This window comes from Ovis canadensis, chromosome 1 (genome assembly GCF_042477335.2).
Source record: "Ovis canadensis isolate MfBH-ARS-UI-01 breed Bighorn chromosome 1, ARS-UI_OviCan_v2, whole genome shotgun sequence".
NCBI lineage: Eukaryota > Metazoa > Chordata > Mammalia > Artiodactyla > Bovidae > Ovis > Ovis canadensis.
This window is the reverse complement of record NC_091245.1, coordinates 38,848,019-38,873,759: the sequence shown is the minus strand read 5'-3', so window position 1 is coordinate 38,873,759 and position 25,741 is coordinate 38,848,019. Positions and strand designations below refer to the sequence as shown.

Genomic DNA, 25,741 nt, shown 5'->3' with positions numbered 1-25,741 from the left:
AACTTGAGATTGGAGTTAACAGACAGTCATAGATTTTCAAATTAAGGGACATGATCATTTCTTTTGACTAAATGAATGAGAAATAGAAGAGAAAGGGAAATCATGTTCAAGTCCTAGTTAGAGATAAGGGTCTGATCTGTATCAATGAGAGTGAAGAAGAAAGGACAGATTTCAGAACCTTTTTTTAAAAAGTATGATTTGTTAAGCCTTGGTTGACTAACTAGATTATAAGCAACAAGAAAAGAGTCAAGAATAAGTAAGCATGCATGTGGACATGATACTATCAGTGAAGAGAAAATAGAAAGTAAGAAAGGAGCTGTGTACAGAGAGAAATGATAGGTTTAATTTTAAATGTGCTGAATTTGAAGTGCTTGTAGAACATCTAAATGGAAATAGTTAAGGATGGCAGAAAATACAAGTTACCTCATATTAACACAAGTAGCAATGGCACCCCACTCCAGTACTCTTGCCTGGAGAATCCCATGGACGGCGGAGCCTGGTAGGCTGCAGTCCATGGGGTTGCTAAGAGTCAGACACGACTGAGCAACTTCCCTTTCACTTTTCACTTTCATGCATTGGAGAAGGAAATGGCAACCCACTCCAGTGTTCTTGCTGGAGAATCCCAGGGACGGGGGAGCCTGGTGGGCTGCCGTCTACGGGGTTGCACAGAGTCAGACACAACTGAAGCGACTTAGCAGCAGCAGCAGCACTAGAAATGCAGTTTTAAAGTCCTCATGTATAGAGCATAGTCCTAACTATTTAAAGCCATGGAAAAATATGTAATTACAAAGGAAAAGAATACAGAATGAGAGGAAGAGAAAATGAATAGAAAGTGGAGCTTCTAAAAACACTAATTTAAAAAATGCACTAATGAAGATGGGGGAATGGTGAGGAATTAATTATTAATTGACTCTGGCTTCACCTAATTTCTAACCTCAAAATCTATCAAAATGCACTACAGTAATATAAACTCTCCCTTTATAATTTTAAATATCAGTGTTCAAAATTTTAAATATCTACTTCAAATTATACAAATCACCTAGATATTGAGTAGCTTTGTGATCTTTAATTAACAGTATGTGACGCTAAAGACCAAAGCTGATTGATATCAATAAAAATGCAAAAGGCAAATTCATAATGACTAATTGTTTAAGTACATCCTTTGGCTTAATTAGAACTCTTCACACAGTACATTTTATTTGTAAGATTTCCTACCTGAAAAACAAATTTAGTATCTGAAAAATCCAAACACTTGTTTGAAAACTTGAAACTTTCATGTTTATATGGTTATAATCATGGCTTATCAGTCTTTCTTAAAAATCTAATTAACCTTAACAAAAGCCCAAACAATATGCATGTTTTTTTGCTAACCATTATTTCCACACTATCAGCACTAGTCAGTTACCAAGGTACTCTCAAACTTCTTATAAACACCCTTATATTAAACATAATTAAAGTATAACTTAACTTTCCGCAACATTAACATACTTTGTTCTGTTGAAAGCATTTCTGTAAAAAATAAACAATATGAGGTGGCTTATTTTGAAGACACATTATTTTATCAGGAAATTAAGGTCTCTATTTTATCCCCAATAGAGTTTCAAAATTACTATAAATACTGGTCATTAAACAGAAGACCCAAAACAATAAAACAAAGCTACATTCTGGACAATACCTGCATCATGATCAGATGATTTACTGAAGGACTAGTAAGAGACAACTCAAACTGAGAATTTTCTCCCTTGAAACAAATCCACCAATGAGGAGATACTTGGCAGGCATGCATACCAAGTATACATTTATGTTACATTTTCCCACCTATCTTTTTCCAAGTAGTCATTTTAAATACTGAAATTTTCCTCAAGAATTATTTTAATATTGCAACTTATAATTCATAGTATATATTCAATCAAGAAATATTTAATAAGTGCCTACATAGGGTACCATGTTGGAACCAAAATGTGAAAACATGGTCCCCACCTTCATAATTATTTACAGTATAATTGGGATAAGCTAAATACTTTTGAAAAATCTAATTATAAATGGTGTTGAGACAACTGTACGGCCACATGCAAAAGAATAAAACTGGACCACCATCTTATACCATACACAAAAATTAAACCAAAATGGATCATCAAAGATTTGAATATAAGACCTGAAACCATAAACTCCTAGAAGACAACAGGCAGAAAGCTCCTTGATATTGGTTTTGGTGATAATTTTTTTAATTGGGCATCATAAGGCAACAAAAGCAAAAGTAAACAATGGGAATACATCAAACTAAAAAGCTTCTGTTACAGTAAAGGAAAACATCGACAAAATCAAAAGGTAGCTTACTGAATAGAGGAAAATATTTGCAGTCACATATATGATAAGGGGTTAATATACAAAATATACAAAAATCTGATTGCAGGTCAGGAAGCAACAGTTAGAACTGGACATGGAACAACAGACTGGTTCCAAATAGGAAAAGGAGTATGTCAAGACTGTATATTGTCACCCTGCTTATTTAACTTATATGCAGAGGACATCATGAGAAACATTGGACTGGAAGAAACACAAGCTGGAATCAGATTGCCGGGATAAATATCAATAACCTCAGATACGCAGATGACACCACCCTTATGGCAGAAAGTGAAGAGGAGCTAAAAAGCCTCCTGATGAAAGTGAAAGAGGAGAGTGAAAAAGTTGGCTTAAAGCTCAACATTCAGAAAACGAAGATCATGGCATCTGGTCCCATCACTTCATGGGAAATAGATGGGGAAACAGTGGAAACAGTGTCAGACTTTATTTTTTGGGGCTCCAAAATCACTGCAGTTGGTAACTGCAGCCATGAAATTAAAAGACACTCTCTCCTTGGAAGAAAAGTTATGACCAACCTAGATAGTATATTCAAAAGCAGAGACATTACTTTGCCGACTAAGGTCCACCTAGTCAAGACTATGGTTTTTCCTGTGGTCATATATGCATGTGAGAGTTGGACTGTGAAGAAGGCTGAGCGCCGAAGAATTGATAATTTTGAACTGTGGTGTTGGAGAAGACTCTTGAGAGTCCCTTGGACTGCAAGGAGATCCAACCAGTCCATTCTGAAGGAGATCAGTCCTGGGTTCTTTGGAAGGAATGATGCTAAAGCTGAAACTCCAGTACTTTGGCCACCTCATGCGAAGGGTTGACTCTTTGGAAAAGACTCTGATGCTGTGAGGGATTGGGGGCAGGAGGAGAAGGGGACGACCGAGGATGAGATGGCTGGATGGCATCATGGACTGGATGGACGTTGAGTCTGAGTGAACTCCGGGGGATGGTGATGGACAGGGAGGCCTGGCATGCTGCGATTCATGGGGTCGCAAAGAGTCCGACACGACTGAGTAACTGAACTGACTGACTGACAAAAATATTTGTATATAAAATATATAAAAAGACGCATACAATTCAGCATCAAAAAAAACAAGTAATCCAATTTTAAAATGAGCAGAAGACCTGAAGAGACATTTTTCCAAAGAAGCCATATAAATGGCCAACACATACATGAAAAAGTGCTCAACATCACTAACCATCTGAGAAATGCAAGTCAAACCACAATGAGATACCATCTCACTCCTGTTAGAATGGTTATTATCAAAAAAGACAAGAAACAACAAATGTTGAGGATGTGGAGCAAAAGGAACCCTTGCACACTGCTGGTGAGAATGTAAATTAACATGGCCACTATGGAAAACACTATAGCGGTTCTTCAAAAAAATAGAAACAGAACTACAGTATGATCTACCAATTCTACTTCTAGGTGTTTTTCTGAAGAAAACAAAACCACTATCTCAAAAAGATAAATGTATCCCCTCGTTTTCTGCAGCATTATTTACAATAGCCAAGGTATGGAAACCACCTATGTGTCCATCAATAATGAATAAAGAAAATGTGGTGTGTGTATATGTGTATGTGTATATATATATATATATATAAGAATAATATTTAGCCATAAAAAAGAATGAAATCTTGCCATTTGTGACAACATGGATAGATTCTGAGAACATTATACTAAGTATAATAAGTCAGACTGAGAAACACAAATACTCTATCATCTCACTTACATGTGGACTCTTAAAAAGCAAAACAAAATGAATAAAACACCAAGCTCATAGATATAGAGAACAGACTAATGGTTGGCAGAGGTAAAGTGGGGGGGACAAAAAGAGTGAAGGGGTTAAAAGGTACAACTCTTAGCTATAAGGTAATAAATTATAAGAATGTAACATACAGGATGGGGACTATAATTAATAATATATATTGTATATTTAAAAGTTTTCATCACACACACAAAAATTTGTAACTATGTATGGTGCATCAGAGAATGAGATGGCTGGACAGCATCACTGATGCAATGAACATGAACTTGGGCAAACTCCAGGAGATGGTAAGGGATAGATAGGCCTGGCAAGCTGCAGTCCATGGGATTGCAAAGAGTCAGATACAACTGGACAACGAGAATGGAATGGACAGAATGGATGGTGATGGATGCTAACTAGACTTCTTATGATCATTTCACAATATATACAAATACTGTTGTACATCTGAAACCAATGCAACATACAAATCTGTATATACAAACACAAATTATGCTGTACATCTGAAACTAATGTAATGCTATATATCAACTATACCTAAATTTTTAAAAAGGTCTAACCAAACAAGTGGATGAAAAGTAGAATTATATAATAGATTCCTCACCTGTACAATCTTGCGCAACATAAATAGTGATTCCTTTTAAGTCTGGATGTCTTGCTTCTTCAACTGCTTTTCTAAGAAAATAAAAAGGATTATCGTTTAAAATCCTAACATTTCCAGTTAATAAATAAAGATTTCATTTAAAGAAAAAGAAAGCCAACATTTTCTTGACTTTCCTATTTAACCTTTAGTACCTGCTTTCAAAACTATTACTTGAATGGTATTTTTTAAAAATCACATCAATTTTTTCAAAGTAGAATATTACTCTAAATTACTCAAAGAACATAAAAACATAAGTTTAAAATTTAAAATTCCTGGGTATAAAGGCATGAACCCTACCCAGTCCTCCCAAAAGAATTTCTCGCAAACTCCCCTGGCTATATTAAATGCTTTCTAAAGAGTGCTGTTACAATACGCTTCAAGGTTTGCTTCATATTAACTTACATTAAATGAAAGTGAAAGTCGCTTAGTCGTGTCCGACTTTTGCGACCCCATGGACTGTATAGTCCAAGGAATTCTCCAGGCCAGAATACTGGAGTGGGTAGCCTTTCCCTTCTCCAGGGGATCTTTCCAATCCAGGGATTGAACCCAGGTCTCCTGCATTGCAGGCGGATTCTTTACTAACTGAGCTATGAGGGAAGCCCATTACATTACTGATTAGCAAAATATGATTGTTCTCTAGTACACTTAAGAAAGTTTTTTATCTTTTCTTTAAACAATAACGTGACTTTTTTCCTTCATTCAAAAACCTATAGGACCTGAACAGATGAATTCCCTACTTTCAAGTCTTAGAATTCTATAAGTAAAACTGCAAATTAAATCTCTCAATGGTTCACAAGATATGACAAAAAAAAACATATCTGTAAAAAGAAATTACACAAATTGTAGAAAAATATATAGTTTTATTTAACTGTATCTTTATATTTTTTTACTTTAATATGCCTTATTTTGCATGTTTTTATGTGCTAGTATAAAAGAGGGATGGAAAATTATGGCCCACAGTTCAAACAAGAGCTGAGGCCTGTTTCTGTACAAACTGAGGCTAAAAAATGGTTTTTAGTTTTCAAAGACTATAAAACAAAAAAATTTTTTAAAAATGAGAAAAATGAGCAATAGAGCCCTTATAGAGCCTAAAAAGCCCAAACTATTTACTATCAGGTCTTAAATAGAAAAAGTGCCCTGATCCCTGGGGATATAGAATATAACATCTTGAAGAGTAGAAACTATGCTTTTATGATTACGTTTTTATAAATGTCATACTAAACTGGACTTGATATTATTCTTAATAATCTATTTAATAACATTAGGTAAATATTTTTTCAACTGCAAGCATTTGGCCTACAAAATATAAAGCCTTTTAATATGCAAAAAAACACTGTAATAATTTGGATTTTGTTTATTATTCTAAATGGACTAAATTTACTATAACATGCTGTAATTTGATGATATTATTAATGATTCCGTTAATAATAATAATGGGACATACAACAAATAATTTTTTTAAAACTTCAGTAGTAAATGGCACTATAAACCTGAGGTATAGTGAAATTTGACTTTCAACTTTTTTCTAAGTACTCTGAATATCACATACCCTTTACTTTTACTATGATATAATTATATTAATAATCCCATACATTTAAAATTCACAAGAATTTGATGTGTGCAAAGAAATGCTGGAAACATCAATTTTAGCTCTTGACATTTCATTACACTATCAGTACATTACAGCCCCCAGGTTACACTGTTTAAAAAAAAAAAAAACTATAATGTCATGCATGTTCCAAGGTTGAAAGAGTTGTTAGTTTTAAGAACATTTCAATAGGGCAGTCTAGTGAAAACCTGGTTAGAAAGAGAGCTTGAATATCCATACCTATGAGCAAAAGAAGAAAAATTTGTCAGTCAATTAAATATGACTAGAGTCACAATATGTCTTGTCTTTTCCCTTATAGCAAATATAAGTTCCTTTATAAATATTCTCATACAGTTAGATTTTAAAAGTTCTAATAATATATATACACTGCAAAAATCAGTATCTCTGAGCCTGAGGAACTCAGTCATAAGATGGAAGACTTTAAAACAATTTTACCTTAAAATGTGAGCAACCACAGCTGGTCCATACCAATCTCCAGCTTTTTTCCCAGACTTCTTTCCATATTCTATTAGCTGATGTAAACCAAAGAGAGCCAAGGGGGAATCACCAAACCAAGAGATGATTTTCCGGTGATAAATTTCATTTTGCATCTCACGATCATCAGAATATCTCTCAATTTTTTCCTTCAGAGAAATTGTTGGGGTTTTGAGTTCTCTTTCCCCTGAAAGCGATGCTTCAAATGATGCGGTAAATTTTTTTACAGTGTTGGAAGTCCATGATTCAGAGTCTGAATTTTCAATGTTCAAAGCATCTGGCCAGGTCCAAGCTATAGCAGTTACAAAGCAAATTATTCAGATCTTTTAAATAGTTAGACTTCAGCAATTCTACTAAAATAAGTATGCAGCATTTAAAGTTACATGAGTTACTAAACTAAAATAATAAAGTCAGAAAGTAGATTAATGGTTATATATGGGGAAGGAGGAATACTGGGAATGACCACTATTAGTATGGGCTTCCTTTGTAGCTCAGCTGGTATAGAATCTGCCTACAATGCAGGAGACCCCAGTTCAATACCTGGGTCAGGAAGATCCCCTGGAGAAGGGAATGGCTGCCCATGCCAGTATCCTTGCCTGGAAAAATCCAGAGGAGCCTGGCAGGCTATAGTCCATAGGGTTGCAAAGAGTTGGACACAATTAAGCAACTAAGCACAGCATAGCACTATCAGCATGCGGTTTCTTTGGGGGAAGATGAAAATGTCCTAAAATTAGATTATGGGGATAATCGCAAAATTTTGTAAATACACTAAAACCCACTGAAATATTGTTCACTTTAAATGAGTGAATTTATAGTATGTAGATTAATAAAGGTGCTTAAAATATAAAGGTACAAGCAGAGAAAACATGCTAATTTATCAATGATGCTTTCTTTAGAGCTGAAATATTATTCTCCACACTTTTCTGTAGTTTCTAAAATTTTTCAAATGGGAATATATTACATATAATCAGGAAAAAATTACCAAAATAAAAGAGAAAAAAATAGTAAACAGGTACAAATGGACAATTCAAGAATATGTTTCTCCTTCTTTTCTTTTTTTTTTTTATAGTACTAAGATGGAATAAAGACTTTTATATTCCATTACCAATACTGCTCACCAGATCTTGACTACCCAAAGGCACAATAAATATACTGAATATCATTCACAGTATTCATGAGAGATTCACTTCAGAAAATGTGTTTTGTTTTGGTTATACATTAAAATAAAAGTTTGACCATGGAAGTTTAATATTTCTTTTCAAGGTCTTTTTTTCTCATACACTCATTTCAAAATAATTTAATTATTCTTTGGGGAGTAATATCAATTCTCTAGTAAATGAAGTTAATAAAGCCATTAGAGATCAAAGATCCCCCTACACAAAATCAACTATATCACTACCTCACTCTTTTTAATAAGAAGACAGTCCCCAAACATTCATGTAATTTTAAGTTAGCCAAATGAGTCACAGGTTCAGAGGCCAAGTCAGGACTGTGAAAAGTGTTCCAATTTGTGTCCATGATTGCAAATAAAGCATCCCAGGAAAAGCTGAAAAGTTCCTTTCCTTGCAATATCTACACCATTCTGGAATAAATATTCTCTCTAAATGATCTCATCAATAATACCTACAGAAAGGTTATTAAATATTTGCTGGGCATTGCAGGAAGTTATCTAACACCTTAAAAAATATAATGATACTTAGTAGTAACCAGATACGATAGCCTAAAATGGTAAACTAAAATCTTCCTACAAACGTACATATTACATAACAATAAACTAGTGGAAATGTTAAGAAAGGTGGCACATCACAAAAAAGAGATATATGTAAGTTAGGTATCAATGACATTTTTGAGAGTCTTAAAAGTATGATGACTTTATTTATCAATAGAAAATAATAATCAGTTTAACTGATTATAGCCATATTTATAAAAATACAAATAATTTTAAAGCATTACTGATGATATGTAGAGTGAAAAATAAACCAATACAAAATTTCTTAAGATTTAAATAATATAAAAATATTTTAATGTAACAATATTAACTGCACAATAATTATCTGCTCAGTCATTGCTGCCAGAATTTACAAACTGCAGATAATCCAGAGAGTCCAACTGAAAAGAACTAAATAATAACAAAAACAAAAAAAATCCAAAGACTGCTAAAACTTGAATTTAATTCATAGTGGTAGCCATGAATAATATTTACATTCAACCTGTATTTTGGAAAGGTGAATCATGAAAGTTAAAGTCATACTGGCCCAATTCAGCAAAGATGTTATGTTACTTGCTAAATTAGGTTCAACTTCAGAAGACATCAGAGAGTCAAGAAAATGAACATCAGGGAATTTCATTCAGTTTGCAACCTAGTCTTAAATTTAAACAACAACAATAAAACTCCCAAAACCAAAAATTTGATTTACCTCTACCAAGAAAGTGTAGTATGAGTCCTTGAGCCAATAGCATCTGGCCAGTTCTTAATGTACATCCCCAGCCACAGTCTGTTGTCAAAGCTGAGCCTTCTATTTGAGGAAATTCTTCCCTGTAGGTAAGCCATATTCTTGAAATGAAATCTTTACGAAATTCTTCTACATTTCCTGCAATCACATGATCTTCTATTGTACACCCTGATCTTGCAGGTAAGAGTTCATCTTCATCTACAAAATAAAAATTAAAAAAAATATATACAAAGTAATATATAAATATATACAAAGAAATGTCAGTAATGGTAATACATTCCCATTACTGTTCATATGGAGTATGGCACAATCCAATTCTTTCTTCAGATTTAAATGAAGATAAATCTTCCATTCTGTTCAGACTGTTATGAAAATCAAATGAGAATGAATGCGGAAATGTTTTGTACACTTTGGTACTAACTAATATAAGGTATTATCAGTAATTCTGTTGTTAATAATAACATTCTATATTCCAAACATAATCAACTCTAATGAGATAACATAAAAATATGTTTCCTTTTTGCCTCCCTTGGCTCAATATATAGATATTAGCACTCTCTAAAATGAGATTTGCAAATAAAATATCATGATTTGCCAATATGTAAAAAATGTATATAATCATATGATAACTATATCATATGATAACTAGCTCAAATAAAATATAGATGTATTTATTGTTAGGAACATTTATACTCAAATTATAATACGAAAACTAATAAGCTAATGGCATCATCAACTCAATGGATATGAGTCTGAGTAAACTCCAGGTGACAGTAAAGGACAGGAAAAGCCTGGAGTGCTGCAGTCCATCATCAGGCAGCAAAGAGTCAGACAGCACTGAGCAACTGAACAACAACAACAAATAAAATTGTTAAATATGATGTCACCCGATCATGTTAAAATACATTTTTTAATTGTTGCCACTCACATATGTAATTTTTTAAAGCCTTTCCAAATTGATTCTAATACAATTTCTATGTGAAAACTATGGTCACTATTTGCCCAATAAATTTACAAAACACCAGTGCTCAGAATGAACTAACATTCCCTGATCTTTCCAGATCTTTTCAGCTTCTGCATGCATACAGTATCTAACACAAACAGATCCTAATAAATGTTGGCTGGTTTGGGTGGATGGATGGATAGGTAAATAAATCTGCCTATAACTCTCAATTCCAAGTTTAATTTTTAATGCCATTCTGTAAGATGTTAAAGCAGTTTTATCACACTTTTATTCCTCATGTTTTCTGCCTCTATCCCTCTTCAAGCTCATTCTGAAAAAATTACAATCACCCAAACTTTATAATATTCAGTTTAATGGAGCTAAATTGTAACATACAGTTTTAATAATTAAAAGAATACATGCTGTGTTAGAAAGTGATCTAGTTTCATTCTTTTACAAGTGGTTAACCAGTTTTCCCAGCACCACTTGTTAAAGAGATTGTCTTTACTCCATTGTATATTCTTGCCTCCTTTGTCAAAGATAAGGTGTCCATAACTCAAAATGGATTAAAGATCTAAATGTAAGATCAGAAACTATAAAACTCCTAGAGGAGAACATAGGCAAAACACTCTCAGACATAAATCACAGCAGGATCCTCTATGATCCACCTCCCAGAATTCTGGAAATAAAAGCAAAAATAAACAAATGGGATCTAATTAAAATTAAAAGCTTCTGCACAACAAAGGAAAATATAAGCAAGGTGAAAAGACAGCCTTCTGAATGGGAGAAAATAATAGCAAATGAAGCAACTGACAAACAACTAATCTCAAAAATATACAAGCAACTTCTGCAGCTCAATTCCAGAAAAATAAACGACCCAATCAAAAAATGGGCCAAAGAACTAAATAGACATTTCTCCAAAGAAGACATACGGATGGCTAACAAACACATGAAAAGATGCTCAACATCACTCATTATTAGAGAAATGCAAATCAAAACCACAATGAGGTACCACTTCACACCAGTCAGAATGGCTGCGATCCAAAAATCTGCAAGCAATAAATGCTGGAGAGGGTGTGGAGAAAAGGGAACCCTCCTACACTGTTGGTGGGAATGCAAACTAGTACAGCCACTATGGAGAACAGTGTGGAGATTCCTTTAAAAATTGCAAATAGAACTACCTTATGACCCAGCAATCCCACTGCTGGGCATACACACTGAGGAAACCAGAATTGAAAGAGACACATGTACCCCAATGTTCATCACAGCACTGTTTATAATAGCCAGGACATGGAAACAACCTAGATGTCCATCAGCAGATGAATGGATAAGAAAGCTGTGGTACATATACACAATGGAGTATTACTCAGCCATTAAAAAGAATTCATTTGAATCAGTTCTGATGAGATGGATGAAACTGGAGCCGATTATACAGAGTGAAGTAAGCCAGAAAGAAAAACACCAATACAGTATACTAACACATATATATGGAATTTAGAAAGATGGCAATGACGACCCTGTATGCAAGACAGCAAAAAAGACACAGATGTGTATAACGGACTTTTGGACTCAGAGGGAGAGGGAGAGGGTGGGATGATTTGGGAGAATGGCATTCTAACATGTATACTATCATGTAAGAATCGAACCGCCAGTCTATGTCTGATGCAGGATACAGCATGCTTGGGGCTGGTGCATGGGGATGACCCAGAGAGATGTTATGGGGAGGGGGTGGGAGGGGGGTTCATGTTTGGGAACGCATGTAAGAATTAAAGATTTTAAAATTTAAAAAAAAAATTAAAAAAATAATAAAATTTAAAAAAAAAAAATACATGCCAAGCCTCTTTTATCAATGAATTTCTCTTAATACTAAACCTTGAATCTAATTATAAAAACTAAAATGCCTGGAAACTGAATATGGCACTATAAATATGTCAAAAGTTTCTACTTTAGGAGACATTTAAATTTGTTTTAAATTGAATACAATAATATATAACTATCACGCCTTATCCTGTGGCTTGCCAAACACATAGTTTCTAATTTCCTAACTTGACAAAGTGACTAATTCCTTTTTCTTTTAAGGTCTAGTCTCCCTCTTAATATTTACTCTAAATATTATTGGAAAACTGCTAGTAACTGCTAGTATTAAATGAACTTTGTTGTCCTGTTCACTTTCCACTATAATACTGCTCCTTCTATTCCACTCTTTGACTGGCTTTCCTTTTTACAGTATTAGTTATATCAAGAATATTTTTTTATTTACATCTGCATCCAGATTTCAAGTATACCAGAGAGGAAGAAATGTGTTTATCTTCTGGACCTCTGAATGTTCAGTGCCTAACACAGAGTTCAGTCCACAGGATGCACAATAAGCATTTGTCAGGTGAATGTAAGACAAATGGGATCAAAGGAAGAGATGTTTTTTAAATTTTGTTTTGCTTTGCTTTTGTTTCCCATGATGGAACAGACTTCTGAGCAGAGGTTTATGAAGAATGAGAATGCCTAAAAGAACCACCAAAAGAGTGAGAAAGAAAGCTGATAGAGGAAAGAGAAGAGAATCGCTAGTAATATTGAGAGCTCAGGGAAAGTCTGCTTCTCACCAACAAAAAAAGTTGGACAAATAACATAAAACAGACTATTAAGATTGACCAGGCACATGTAAAAGAAAACCAAAAGGAACTACTAGAAATAAATAATAATAATAACAACAGAAAATAGAAATTTGGTATAGACTAAATAGAAAACTATACATAGCTCAGAAGATAATTAAGGAACCAGAAAAACTAAAAAAATTACTTAGAACACAGCACAGAGAGGCAAAATAACATAAAATATCTAAAAACCAAAGAAATTAAGAGACATAAAAAAAAAACTAATAACAGAAAAGCTTGTCAAAGATGCACAGGAGAACAGGAAAAATAGAGAAAAACTATAATTAAAAGTGACTGAAATTTTCTCAGATTTTAAGAAATATATGAATTCTGAGTAGAATAAAACGAAGCCCACACAAAAGACAAAGAGCTGATCTTCAAAAAAACCAGAGAGAAAACATACACACACAAAATGACAGCTTCAAAACACTAGAGAGAAAATCATGTCCTAAAGTGAGCAAGAATCCAAAAACTACTAACTATTTAAGAAAGTATAAAAGTCAACCAGATTATATTAAAATTATGAGCTCTTTAAAATTATGAGCTCTTCAAAAGATAAATGATGAAAAAGTAACTAAGGGAGTAGGAGACAACATTTCCTGTAGATATATTCAAAAATGGATTTATATTCAAAATATATGAAGACAATCTAGAGAGACAATTTAATAGAAGACATGTTTGAATGGAAAAATATCTATGAAAATACGCTCAATTTCATCAGTTACCAAACAAATGCAAATTAAGATAAAATGTTTCTCTAATAAATATGAAAAATACCAAGTACTGGTGAGCTGAGAGCAAGCAGAATTCTCATACACACCTAGCAGAAATATAAATTAGCACAACTGGCTTGTAAAATTATCTGGTATTATATACTGAGACTGAACATATCAATACTCTGTGACTCAGCAATTACATCCCCAGGTACACATACTGTATGAAAATCCATATACATGTTCATTAAAGCACATGTACAAAAATATTCACAGCAGGGCTCTTACTGATTGCCAAAAACTGAAAACTATCCAAATCTCCACCACAAGTAAAATAGATTAATAAAGTGGCATAATCACACAATGCAATACTCAGAATACAAAAATATCCAGCACCCCAAAAGGTAAATAATACAATGTCTGGCATCAATTGAGCATACAAATAGGCAGGAAAACACAAGCCAAAAAGAGAATACTCAGTCAATCAAAACTGAACCCAAACTAACAAAAGTGCTAGAATTAGCAAACAATGACATTAAAAGAGTTTTAATATTACAATATTGTGCTGTGCTGTGCTAAGTCATTTCCATCCTGTCCAACTTTTTGCAATCCTATGGACTATAGCCTGCCATGCTGCTCTATTCACTATATATAGCCTGCCATGCTGTAAGAGTCTTGGAGTGGGTTGCCATGCCCGCATCCAGGGGATCTTTACAGGCAAGAATTGAACTTATGCCTCTTACATCTCCTGCACTGGCAGGCAGGTTCTTTACCACTAGCACCACCTGGAAAACCCCACAACAATGTTAAATATGTTCAAAAAGATAAGTAGAAACAAGTCTTTTTACTGGAATTTTTAGACATACAAACTACAATGTCCAACATAAAAGATATACTGACTGGGATTTAATGACAGGTTAGATATTGCTGAGGAAAAGATCAAAAGACTGGTGAACTTGAGGACAAAGCAATAGGAACTATACAAATTAAAACAGAGAGAAGAAAAAGAATTCTTTAAAAAAATAAAAGCACATTGGTGATATGTGGCACAATTTCATTTGTGCTAATATGTGTCCAACTGGAGATCCGGAAGGAGAGGGGAGAGAGGGGAGGGTAAAAAAAATATTTGGAGACAAAATGGCTAAAAAAATTCAGAACTGGTGAAAGCTATGAGACAACAGTTTCAAGAAATTCATCAAAACCCAAGCAATCATGAAGAAAACGACACCACTTCACATCATAGTCAAACTATTCCAAACTAGTGATAAAGAAAAAAATCTCAAAAGCAGTCAAGAGTAAAAAAGACATTATGTACAAAGAAAGATAAGGATAACATCACATTTCTCACAGTAAACAAAACAAGCAAGAAGATAAATGAATCACAGCACGCCAGACCTCCCTGTCCATCACCATCTCCCGGAGTTCACTCAAACTCATGTCCATCGAGTCGGTGATGCCATCCAGGCATCTCATCCTCTCTCGTCCCCTTCTCCTCCTGCCCCCAATCCCTCCCACCGTCAGAGTCTTTTCTAATGAGTCAACTCTTCGCATGAGGTGGCCAAAGTACTGGAGTTTCAGCTTTAGCATCATTCCTTCCAAAGAAATCCCAGGGCTGATCTCCTTCAGAACGGACTGGTTGGATCTCCTTGCAGTCCAAGAGACTCTCAAGAGTCTTCTCCAACACCACAGTTCAAAAGCATCAATTCTTCAGCACTCAGCTTTCTTCACAGTCCAACTCTCACATCTATACATGACCACTGGAAAAACCATAGCCTTGACTAGATGGACCTTTGTTGGCAAAGTAATATGTCTGTTTTTCAATATACTATCTAGGTTGGTCATAACTTTCCTTCCAAGGAGTAAGAGTCTTTTAATTTCATGGCTGCAATCACCATCTGCAGTGATTTTGCAGCCCCCCAAAATAAAGTCTGACACTGTTTCCACCGGCATGCTGTGATTCACGGGGTAACAAAGAGTCGGACACAACTGAGTGACTGAACTGAACTGAACTGAAGAAGATTAAAAAAAAGGGCAATATCTTTAAAGCTACAGAAAGAAAAAAATCATCAACCCAAAATTCTATACTCAGCAAAAATATCTTTCAAGAATGAAAGCAAGACTCTTTCAGAGATACAAAAGCTGCAAGAATACATCACCAGCACCTCTGCACTGTAAGAAATGTTAAAATAAGTCCTTCAAGCAGAAAAAGAATGAAATTTAGCAGACAGAAATATGGATTCATACAAAGGAATGAGAAATACCAAAAATAACTACATGAGCAAATACGTAAGTTTTCTTACCACTTAAATCTATTGAAAGATATTGACTGTTGAAACAAAAACAATAATAATGTATTGTGGCATGTATAAGACACAAATAAATAAAATATATGACACTAATAGCACAATAAAGACCAGGAGGAGGGAAGTGTAATACATCACTCCAAGGTTCTTTTATATGTAAGTTGATATAATACCACTTGAAGGTAGACAGTGATAAGTTAAAGATGTATACAAAACCTTAAAGTAACCAGCAAAACAACATAATAAAAAGTTATAGCTAATCAGCCAGCAAAGAGATAAAATAGAAACCTGAAATATTCAAATATTCTGAAAGAAGGTAGAAAAGAGGAAAAGGGAACAAAGCAGATTTAACAAATAGAAAGTAAACAACGAGATGACAAACTTTACTATATCAATAACCATATAAAAGGTGAACACAGGCATATCTTGTTTAACTATTCTTCACTTTATTGTGCTTTGCAAATAGTGAATTTTTTACACCTGAAGCTTTGTTGACAACCCTGCATTGTCAGATGATGATTAGCACTTTTTAGCCATAAAGTAATCTTTAATTAAGGTATATAGAAGCAACTGTTAGAACCGGACATGGAACAAAGGACTGGTTCAAAAATAGGAGCACATCAAGGCTGCATGCTGTCACTCTGCTTACTTAATTTATATGCAGAGTACATCATGCAAAATGCCAAGCTGGATGAAGCACAAGCTGGAATCAAGATTCTCAGAGGAAATATCCATAATCTCAGATATGTAGAAGACACCAAAGGAAGAAAGCAAAGAGGAACTAAAGAGCCTCTTGATGAAGCTGAAAGAAGAGAGTGAAAAAGCTAGCTTAAAACTCAGCATTTAAAAAAGCAAAGATCATAGCATCTGTTCCCATCACCTCATGGCAAATAGATGGGGGAAAAATGGAAACAGTGACAGATTCTATGTTCTTGGGCTCCAAAATAACTGCATTGGTGATTGCAGCCATGAAATTCAAAGACACTTGCTCCTTAAGAAAAGCTATGACAAACCTAGACAGTGTATTAAAAGCAGACACATCACTTTGCCAACAAAGGTCTATATAGTTAAAGTTATGGTTTTTCCAGTAGTCATGTACAGATGTAAGAGTTGGACCATAAAGAAGGCTGAGGGCTGATGAATTGATGCTTTCTAACTATGATGTTGAAGAAGACTCTTGAGAGTCCCTTGGACTGTAAGGAGATCTAACCAGTCAGTTCTAAAGGAAATCAATCCTGAATATCCACTGAAAGGACTGATCCTGAAGCTGAAGTTCCAATACTTTGGCCACCTCATTAGAAAACACCCTGATGTTGGGAAAGATTGAGGGCAGGAGGACAGGGAGTGAAAGAGGATGAGATGGTTGGATGGCATCACTGACTCAATGGATATGAGTTTGAGCAAACTCTGGGAGATAGTAAAGGACAGGGAAGCCTGACGTGCTGCAGTCCTTGGGGGCACAAAGAGTTGGACATAACTGAGTAACTAAACAACAATATTATTTTTTAGATATAATGCTGCTGCTGCTACTGCTGCTGCCAAGTCACTTCAGTCGTGTCCAACTCTGTGTGACCCCGTAGATGGCAGCCCACCAGGCTCCCCCATCCCTGGGATTCTCCAGGCAAGAACACTGGAGTGGGTTGCCATTTCCTTCTCTAATGCATCAAAGTGAAAAGTCAAAGTGAAGTCGCTCAGTCGTGTCCAACCCTCAGCGACCCCATGGACTGCAGCCTTCCAGGCTCCTCCTTCCATGGGATTTTCCAGGCAAGAGTACTGGAGTGGGGTGCCATTGCCTTCTCTGAGATATAATGCTATTGCATGCTCACTACACTATTATTCTGTGTAAATACAACCTTTATATGTACTGGGAAATTTTTAAAATTGTGCAACTTATTTTATGGCAATATTTGCTTTATTGAAATGGTCTGGAACCAAACCCACATTATCTCCAAAGTATGCCTATAGTCTAAACAACATAATTAAAAGGCAGGGATTATCAGATTGGATAAAAAAGCAAGATTCAACTATTCACTTCCTACAGGAAACAAACTTTAAACATAAAGACAAATAGATTAAATGTTTTAGAATATTTAAAGAGATATACCATATAACCCTAAGCAAAAGAAAGCTTAATATAAGATAGTATATTTCAGACCAAAAAATATCAGCAGGGATAAATAAGGGTTTTATAATTATAAAGGGGTCAATTCATTAACAGACCAAACAATTCTAAATGTTTATGCATTCAATAACAGAGCTTCAAAATTGATGAAGCAAAAACTAATAAACTGCAAGGAGAAATAGATAAATCCACAATTATAGTCTGAGATTTCAATATCGCTCTTAACAAGTAGGACAGTGCAAGAATAAAGATTTGAACTCAACCAACTTGACTTAACTGTCCTTTTAGAACATTTCAGTAATAGAATACACATTCTTGTCAAGCACACAAAGAACATTTACTATATTTAGAACATTATACCATATTTAGACCATAAAGCAAGTCTCAATAACTTTAAAGAGATTAGAATCATAAAAGTGTTTTCTTTGAACACAATGGAATTAAAAATCAATAACAGAACAAGATCTGGAAAATGTCCAAATTGAGCAATGTACTTCTAAATAATTAATTTCTTCCTACATACCCTTTCTTAGTAAATGGCAAAAAGTCATGTTTCAAAAAATTCCACATTGTGGGATCTTATTTCCATAACACTTGGGCATAATCTTGGCAATATCTGGAATAAGAGAGATCCATGAAAATAGCAGAGACAGCACAAGAACCAAAACCATATCCAAGAAGACCCTTTGAAATGTAACTTTCATGCCCTTCCTTCTGTTCTATAAAGTGATCCCTAGGCAAAGCTCCACCCTGGGCTGGTTTCAGCTCAGGAAAAAACTTTTATTATTTCCTAGCCTCTGTGCTACCCTCTCTACTTCTTAAAAACTTTTTTCCCCTTTTCTCCATGTACTTTTTTTTGTCCATAGGTTAGAATGATTGTCTATAGGCATTCCTCAGACCCAAAATTAGGAAGGAGAGAGCCTTATCTCCAGTTATTATTGTTAAATCCTTTGGGCCCCTAAGAAAGAACTGGTATGCTAGAGATAACCACACATACATTTTTTCCTTAATGGTCTCTGGACCCATCGTGTTCTGAACCATCTAAGAGAAAATCTAAAAAAATCCTAGCCAGATCGGGACATGGTATCTAAAGGGAAATGAGGCTTTCTTAAAATAAGATAAAATCCTTAACCGCTTCTCTTACAGATACCTTAATTTTTTATGAAATTTTGGTATTTGATCAAAATAATACTGATTGGAAGGACCATTTGGATTTACATACCATGAACATTGACTTAACAATGCACAGCATGATACCAAACTCTGGGAAAGAAAAATTGCATAATATAAGTTTGTAGTTCAAGAAAGGTAGCAAGATAAATTTAAAACCTTGAAAAATCAGGACTTTGCATAAAGTAGTATAATCATATTAAGACTATAACCTTATAGGAATCTTATACTTATTTATCATCACAAATTAATTCATTGTAGATAAGTCAGAGGGAGGCAAAATAAAACCACTGTGATTGGAAAACACCATTTTCTAAGCACTTAGATCTGTGAAACAGATTGCCAACACCTTCAAACTGAAAGGGAATTGAAACAACTGAACAAACTATCCATCAGATAAATGTCAATAAATAATGAGAGATGAGTGACTCTGGTTAAAGTAATTTGACCAAAACCTTTAGCAAAACAAAAAAACTATTAGAAAATCTTTACATAATAGAAAAAGATAATTAAAAAATCAAGAATTTAAGTGGGAATGTGATCCATCAGAACTAGATTGGAAACAACTATTATACACTGATGGCTCTATAAGAAAAAAAAAGAAAAAATATTTATCTTCTCTGGCTCTGCCCACTCAAGTGGCCTGGAGAAATGTTATCTCCACAATGACACCTTTTTCTACACAAGAAACCAGAGTTCATTGGGAATGGCTGATTTCATATCTGAGGCTGAAAAGTATAAAGTGGGCATGGCACACCTACTTAAGGAAGAAAATAGGAAATTTCCAAAAATTGATTAGCATTTGTTGAAAGATAAGCCAATCTGAAAGAAATCTCCACTGGCTAATTTGAGTACCATAAGAAGATTACTGGTGGAGACTGACCAATGCACAGTATAGAACCTAAAAACCTATGAGTCCATAACGATATACAAAGAAAGAAAAGATTAGCATTAAAATATTTCAAATGTGATAAACAGAATATTATACTACTATTGAGCCTACTTAAATCTACCTTGTACGCTTGTTGTGAGAATTAAAGACATTTCTCAAAGAGTTTAGCATGATGCTTGACACATAGTAGGCACTCAATAAAGAGTATAAATTATTAAAAGAAAATACACAATAATTACAGAAAGGATGAGTATATGTAAGAATTCAGAAACATCAAATACAGTAAACAGTTTCAGAAATTGGAGCATCTTACAAATTGGAAAACTTACCATTTTTAGGTTAACTAGAAGGTATACTTTTAATTATTATCATATACTTCAAAATTATCAGAGAATTTGATTAAAAATATCAAGATATCAATTCAAATAATATTTATTTATCACTCATACTGTAAGTCCAAAACTATGAGGGAATATAATAAATGGAGTACAATGGTATGAACTTTAATTTCAAGGAATTTACAAGAAACTCAAACCACATGGCAGTATTTTATGTAACATATTTTATGTGTTAGGAATTAGCATAGTTAACCTTCTATCCATATTTTATGTGTTACATAAAATACAGGTTCTTAAAAGATATATGCCAAAATATATGCATAAAAAGTAGAATACAGATTGCCAGGGGCTGAAAGGAAGAGAGGAATGAGGGAAAGGGAGGGAAGTCGCTCAGTCATGTCCGACTCTTCGAGACCCCATGGACTGCAGCCTACCAGGCTCCTACGTCCTTGGAATTTTCCAGGCAAGAGTACTGGAGTGGGGTGCCATTGCCTTCTCCAGAAAATATTCTACTTAATGTTAATTACTCTAAGACATGTCTATATTAGATAGGTCAACAAACAAACATTAATATCAGGTATTTAATACTGAATATTTCCCAGTTCACATGAACCTGGAATTTATTGTTTAATTTAGAATTATTTGATTTGTAAGTGCTTACCTTTTTTTAAGCCAAATAAATACAGCTCATTTACAAATTAACCTCAAAAATATTACCCAGAGACAAAGACATACCAAGACATATTTAGACAGCGCAAGATCTAGCTTCATTTTCTAACTTTAGTCATGAATCAGATATTACAATATAAAATTTACTAGCTTATAAAAAATAGTTGAAATAAATAAAATTTTTAAAGTCTTTTTCCCCTTTCCCCTCAGTCTCAGGAGTTAGAAATAGTCTAGATAAGTGTTTCTGAGAGCCCTGGTCTCAAGGCACAGAAAAGAAAATCAAGTTCTAACAAAATGGCAGCAGGTCTAAACCAAATGGTGGCCAGACAAAGCAAAATGGCCATCAAAAATCACAACACAGAACACAGAGTTAAAACACACACATATAAATCTGGCAATCCTCATCAGACACTCCCTTAAATACAAGAATAACGGAGAGGAATGAGGAGTTACTGTTTAACGGGTACCAAATTCAGTGTGACAAGATGAAGAATTCTATAGATGAATGGTAATGATAGTAACACAACATTATGAATGAATTTAATACCACTGAACTGTACACTTAAAAATGACGAAGAGGTCAGATTTTGTGTTATATGTATTTTACCACTTAAATACATAAAAATAACTGGAAGTGAAAAACAAAAGAAATATGTCAAAGGTAGATTAATCTAGAAATAGAATAATGAGAACAACACAGTGAGTTTCTACAAAGATTTTTAAATGGATTACAAATTTAGCGCTTACCTTCATATTTAAAATGGTAACATTTTCCAAGTAATAATACAGGAGAATTTCTACTAAAATATGTCTTCGTTTTCAACACCCAACCTAAATAAGACAAAGAGAAAGACAGTTTTGCAATTAAGGGATTTCAGACTAAAAGTTTAGCAGCATTTTCTTCTATTTCATTTCAAATCACGAATTCTCAATACAGACGTACATCTTTTACAAGTGGAGCAAAAATATGTTGACAATGAACTGAAAATACAGGGCTACTGCTGCTGCTGCTGCTGCTAAGTTACTTCAGTCATGTCCGACTCTGTGCGACCCCACAGACGGCAGCCCACCAGGCTCCCCTGTCCCTGGGATTCTCCAGGCAAGAACACTGGAGTGGGTTGCCATTTCCTTCTCCAATGCATGAAAGTAAAAAGTGAAAGTGAAGTCGCTCAGTCGGACACGACTCTTCGCGACTCCACGGACTGCAGCCTACCAGGCTCCTCCATCCATGGACCTTCCAGGCAAGAGTACTGTAGGTTGCCATTTCCTTCTCCCAGAGTACACTAGTGCTTATGATAAAAGCAGATCTCTGAAGTTTCCTAGGGAAATCTGTTTTAACCCCATCATTTCGGCTTAATGAGGATTTCTGAAAGTGATATACGAAGCTTTCAGACATTTTCATCTCAATTTTCCACCTCCCAAACCAATCCTCAATCCTCAACTTTTAGCTGCAAACTCTAACTCTTTCAATTTTCTTCCAACTAAATTGTCTATATCTAAAAGGTACTACCCTTTTGGCTTTTTATGATGCCATTAATATTCTCTATTTCCTAAGAAAAGCACTTGCCCATTATATTCCTGAATATTCCCAAGTATATGAAATTCCTGCGTGCTAATGTAGCCTTAAAAAGCAGCTCCTAAAATGTAAGAACAGAGAAACAGAATCTGAAACTGGGAGTCAAGACTAGGTCTAGTCTTAAGCAGACCAGCATTTATATTCAACAGAGTTGTTACAAATTTTAAATGAGTGACTTTTATGAAAGCGCTTCCTTAAAGACTATAATACAAATAAGTACAAACAACAAGCACATTAAAATATGTATTTATAGTAAAAATCATACAAGTATCTGAGTTTGGTACTGAAACAGAGAGAATGGAAAGTCAAATACACTGATTAGACTTTGGATTACTCCAAAGTTTAATTTGCAGTACTCCCCCAAATGGCTTCTCTGTCATCAGTCTTTCCCCATGCTAGCATATGCCACTTATCCCTGCCAAATTAATCTCCCTGTGGCTCAGCTTTGATTAGGTAATTCATCTACTCATTTGCTCAAAAACCAACCTCAACGACTCATTAACCTAACAGATTTATAATGAACTTCTCTGTGATACTAAAGACTTTCTTCAATATGATACAAATTACCTTTAGAGCTATCTTTTCCACTAATTTTCATCTATACTCAAAGCAGGCTTTACTATTTGGTTCATATTATTCCATGACAAAATTATCCTCCCCAATATCAGCCCATTTCAATCCATTTAAATCATCTTCCAGTTCAAACATGCAGTTTTTGTTGTTCCCAATTTACGAGTGTTATTAGTACCATGCTAGAATGATTTTAACCCCCAAAGCAGTAACAATTCTCCCCTCTCCAAAAGGCAATATTTCCGAAGTAAGTCCTAAGAACTTTATAAACACAACCTTAAAAACAAACAAAAAGCCTTTAAGGAGGACTTCTCTGTCCCTATGCTTTACCTTCAACCTACACCCTCTTACCAGTCACCAGTACTTCCAAAAGAAAGAAAGGTGAATCTGAGTCAGAGTCTGAGGCTCTGCAATGATCTACATTTTACATAAGCAATAAGTTATAGTGCACAAAGAGAGTAGAAGTTGTCTCCTAAGAGTTAGGCCTAGAATCGACATAGCCTCCTTTCTCATTCTATTGGTTGACATAAGACACAGTCCAGCGCAGATTCAAATGAGAAAAAAGACAACACAAAATGTGATTCACTGAGGACTGTCTTAGGAGAGTCACCATAAACAAAATGTTACCCCAAAACCTACAGTCCATTAAGTTAGCAACTATAAAATCACAAATAAAGCTTTAAAAGATGCAAACAAATCAAAGACATTGAAACAGTAGAGATGATAACAATTTTCTGGAGGAACAGAAATCATGAAGGATGATTTAGAAGAAGGATGAATTATTTAATATTTTAAAAAGGAAATCAAGTTTATATACCTCATAAAGTCATGTAAATAAGGGGGTGGGGAGGAAAGCAAAAATTAAATATTTTTTCAAAAAAGTAAGGTCCAGTCTCTTTTAAAATGTAAGTGTTATGCCATTTCTAGTTCTGTCTTCATATCATAATACTGACATCGATAAAAAAAAATTCTAAATTATGTTCAGTGTATCCAGAAAACAGCAAGAATAGGGAGCCAAGGGAGGCTGGACTTGAATACAGTTTCAAGACTCATCTAGATATGTGACCTTGAGCATGTCAATCTCAGTTTTCTAATTTCCAAAAAAGGAAAACCTTAAAAAGATAGGAGATATAAATCCCAGAAAGATCTCTAACTCAGAAAGATATGAGATTTAATTGATAAGGTACATAAACTATAATATACTGGTTGGTGCTCAATCAATTTCAGTCCTTCTTCACTACATAATGATTAAGGGATCAATCCAAGAAGAAGACATAACAACTGTAAATATCTATGCATCCAACATAAGCGCACCTCAATACACAAGACAAACACTAACAAACATAAAAGGGGAAACTACAGTAACACAATAATAGTAGGGGACTTTAACACCTCACTTACACCAATGGACAGATCATCAAAACAGAAAATTAACAAGGAAACACAAGCTTTAAAATGGGGTTCAGGATGGGGAATACATGTATACCTGTGGCAGATTCATGTTGATGTATGGCAAAACCAATACAATATTGTAAAGTAATTAACCTCCAATTAAAATAAATAAATTTATTTTTTTATTATTATTATTTTTTTAATTTTATTTTTTTTTATTTTTTAAATTTTAAAATCTTTAATTCTTACATGCATTCCCAAACATGAACCCCCCTCCCACCTCCTTCCCCATAACATCTTTCTGGGTCATCCCCATGCACCAGCCCCAAGCATGCTGCATCCTGCGTCAGACATAGACTGGCGCTTCAATTCACATGATAGTATACATGTTAGAATGTCATTCTCCCAAATCATCCCACCCTCTCCCTCTCCCTCTGAGTCCAAAAGTCCGTTATACACATCTGTGTCTCTTTCCCTGTCTTTAATCTCCATGTGTTTTTATTCTTAAGTTTTTTTTCTGTAATTTTTATCTAGGTATTGTGGTCAGAAAAGACGATTGATTTCAGTTTTCTTAAGTTTACTGAGACTTGATTTGTAACCCACAATGTGGTCTGTCTTGGAGAATGTTCCATGTACACTTGAGAAGAAAGTGTATTTTTCTGTATTTGGCTGGGATGTCCTAAAGATATCAGTTAGGTTCATCTGGTTGAATGTGTCATTTTATTTATTTTTTTAAAATATAAATTTATTAAAAAATAAAATCAAAGTTCTATGCTTTAGTGGACACTATTAAGAAAGTGAAAAGACCATTCAAGAATGAGAAAAAATATCTGCAAATCATATTTTTGCTGGGGGACTTTCATCTAGAATATATAAAGAACACTTACAACCCAATAATAAAAAGACAACCCAATCTTAAGACGTGTAAAAAATTAAATGGACATATCTTCAAAGAATACATACAAATGGCTAATAAACACATGATAAGACACTTACCTTCATACAGTCATCAGGGAAATGCAAATCAAACTTACAGTGAGACATTTCACACTCACTAAAATGGATCTAATTAAAAAGATGGACATTAACAAGTACTGCTGAGGATATA

At 34.4% G+C, this 25,741-nt stretch overlaps 1 protein-coding gene across 11 annotated transcripts in view; it reads right to left on the bottom strand.

The window, feature by feature from the left end:
• ATG4C (autophagy related 4C cysteine peptidase) overlaps window positions 1–25,741 on the bottom strand; it is a 99,822-nt gene that overhangs the window by 43,293 nt on the left and 30,788 nt on the right. For 6 of the 11 annotated variants that reach the window (XM_069562593.1, XM_069562534.1, XM_069562804.1 and 3 more), the window contains 4 exons: window positions 21,843–21,926; window positions 9,262–9,495; window positions 6,806–7,136; window positions 4,723–4,793 (listed from right to left, as the gene is read on the bottom strand). In XM_069562593.1, coding sequence (XP_069418694.1) covers window positions 4,723–4,793; window positions 6,806–7,136; window positions 9,262–9,495; window positions 21,843–21,926 — 720 coding nt within the window. Of the gene's footprint in view, window positions 1–4,722; window positions 4,794–6,805; window positions 7,137–9,261; window positions 9,496–18,549; window positions 18,643–19,248; window positions 19,290–21,842; window positions 21,927–25,741 lie in introns of those variants that run through there. The other 5 variants (XM_069562980.1, XM_069562894.1, XM_069563143.1 and 2 more) reach the window with 2 other exon arrangements.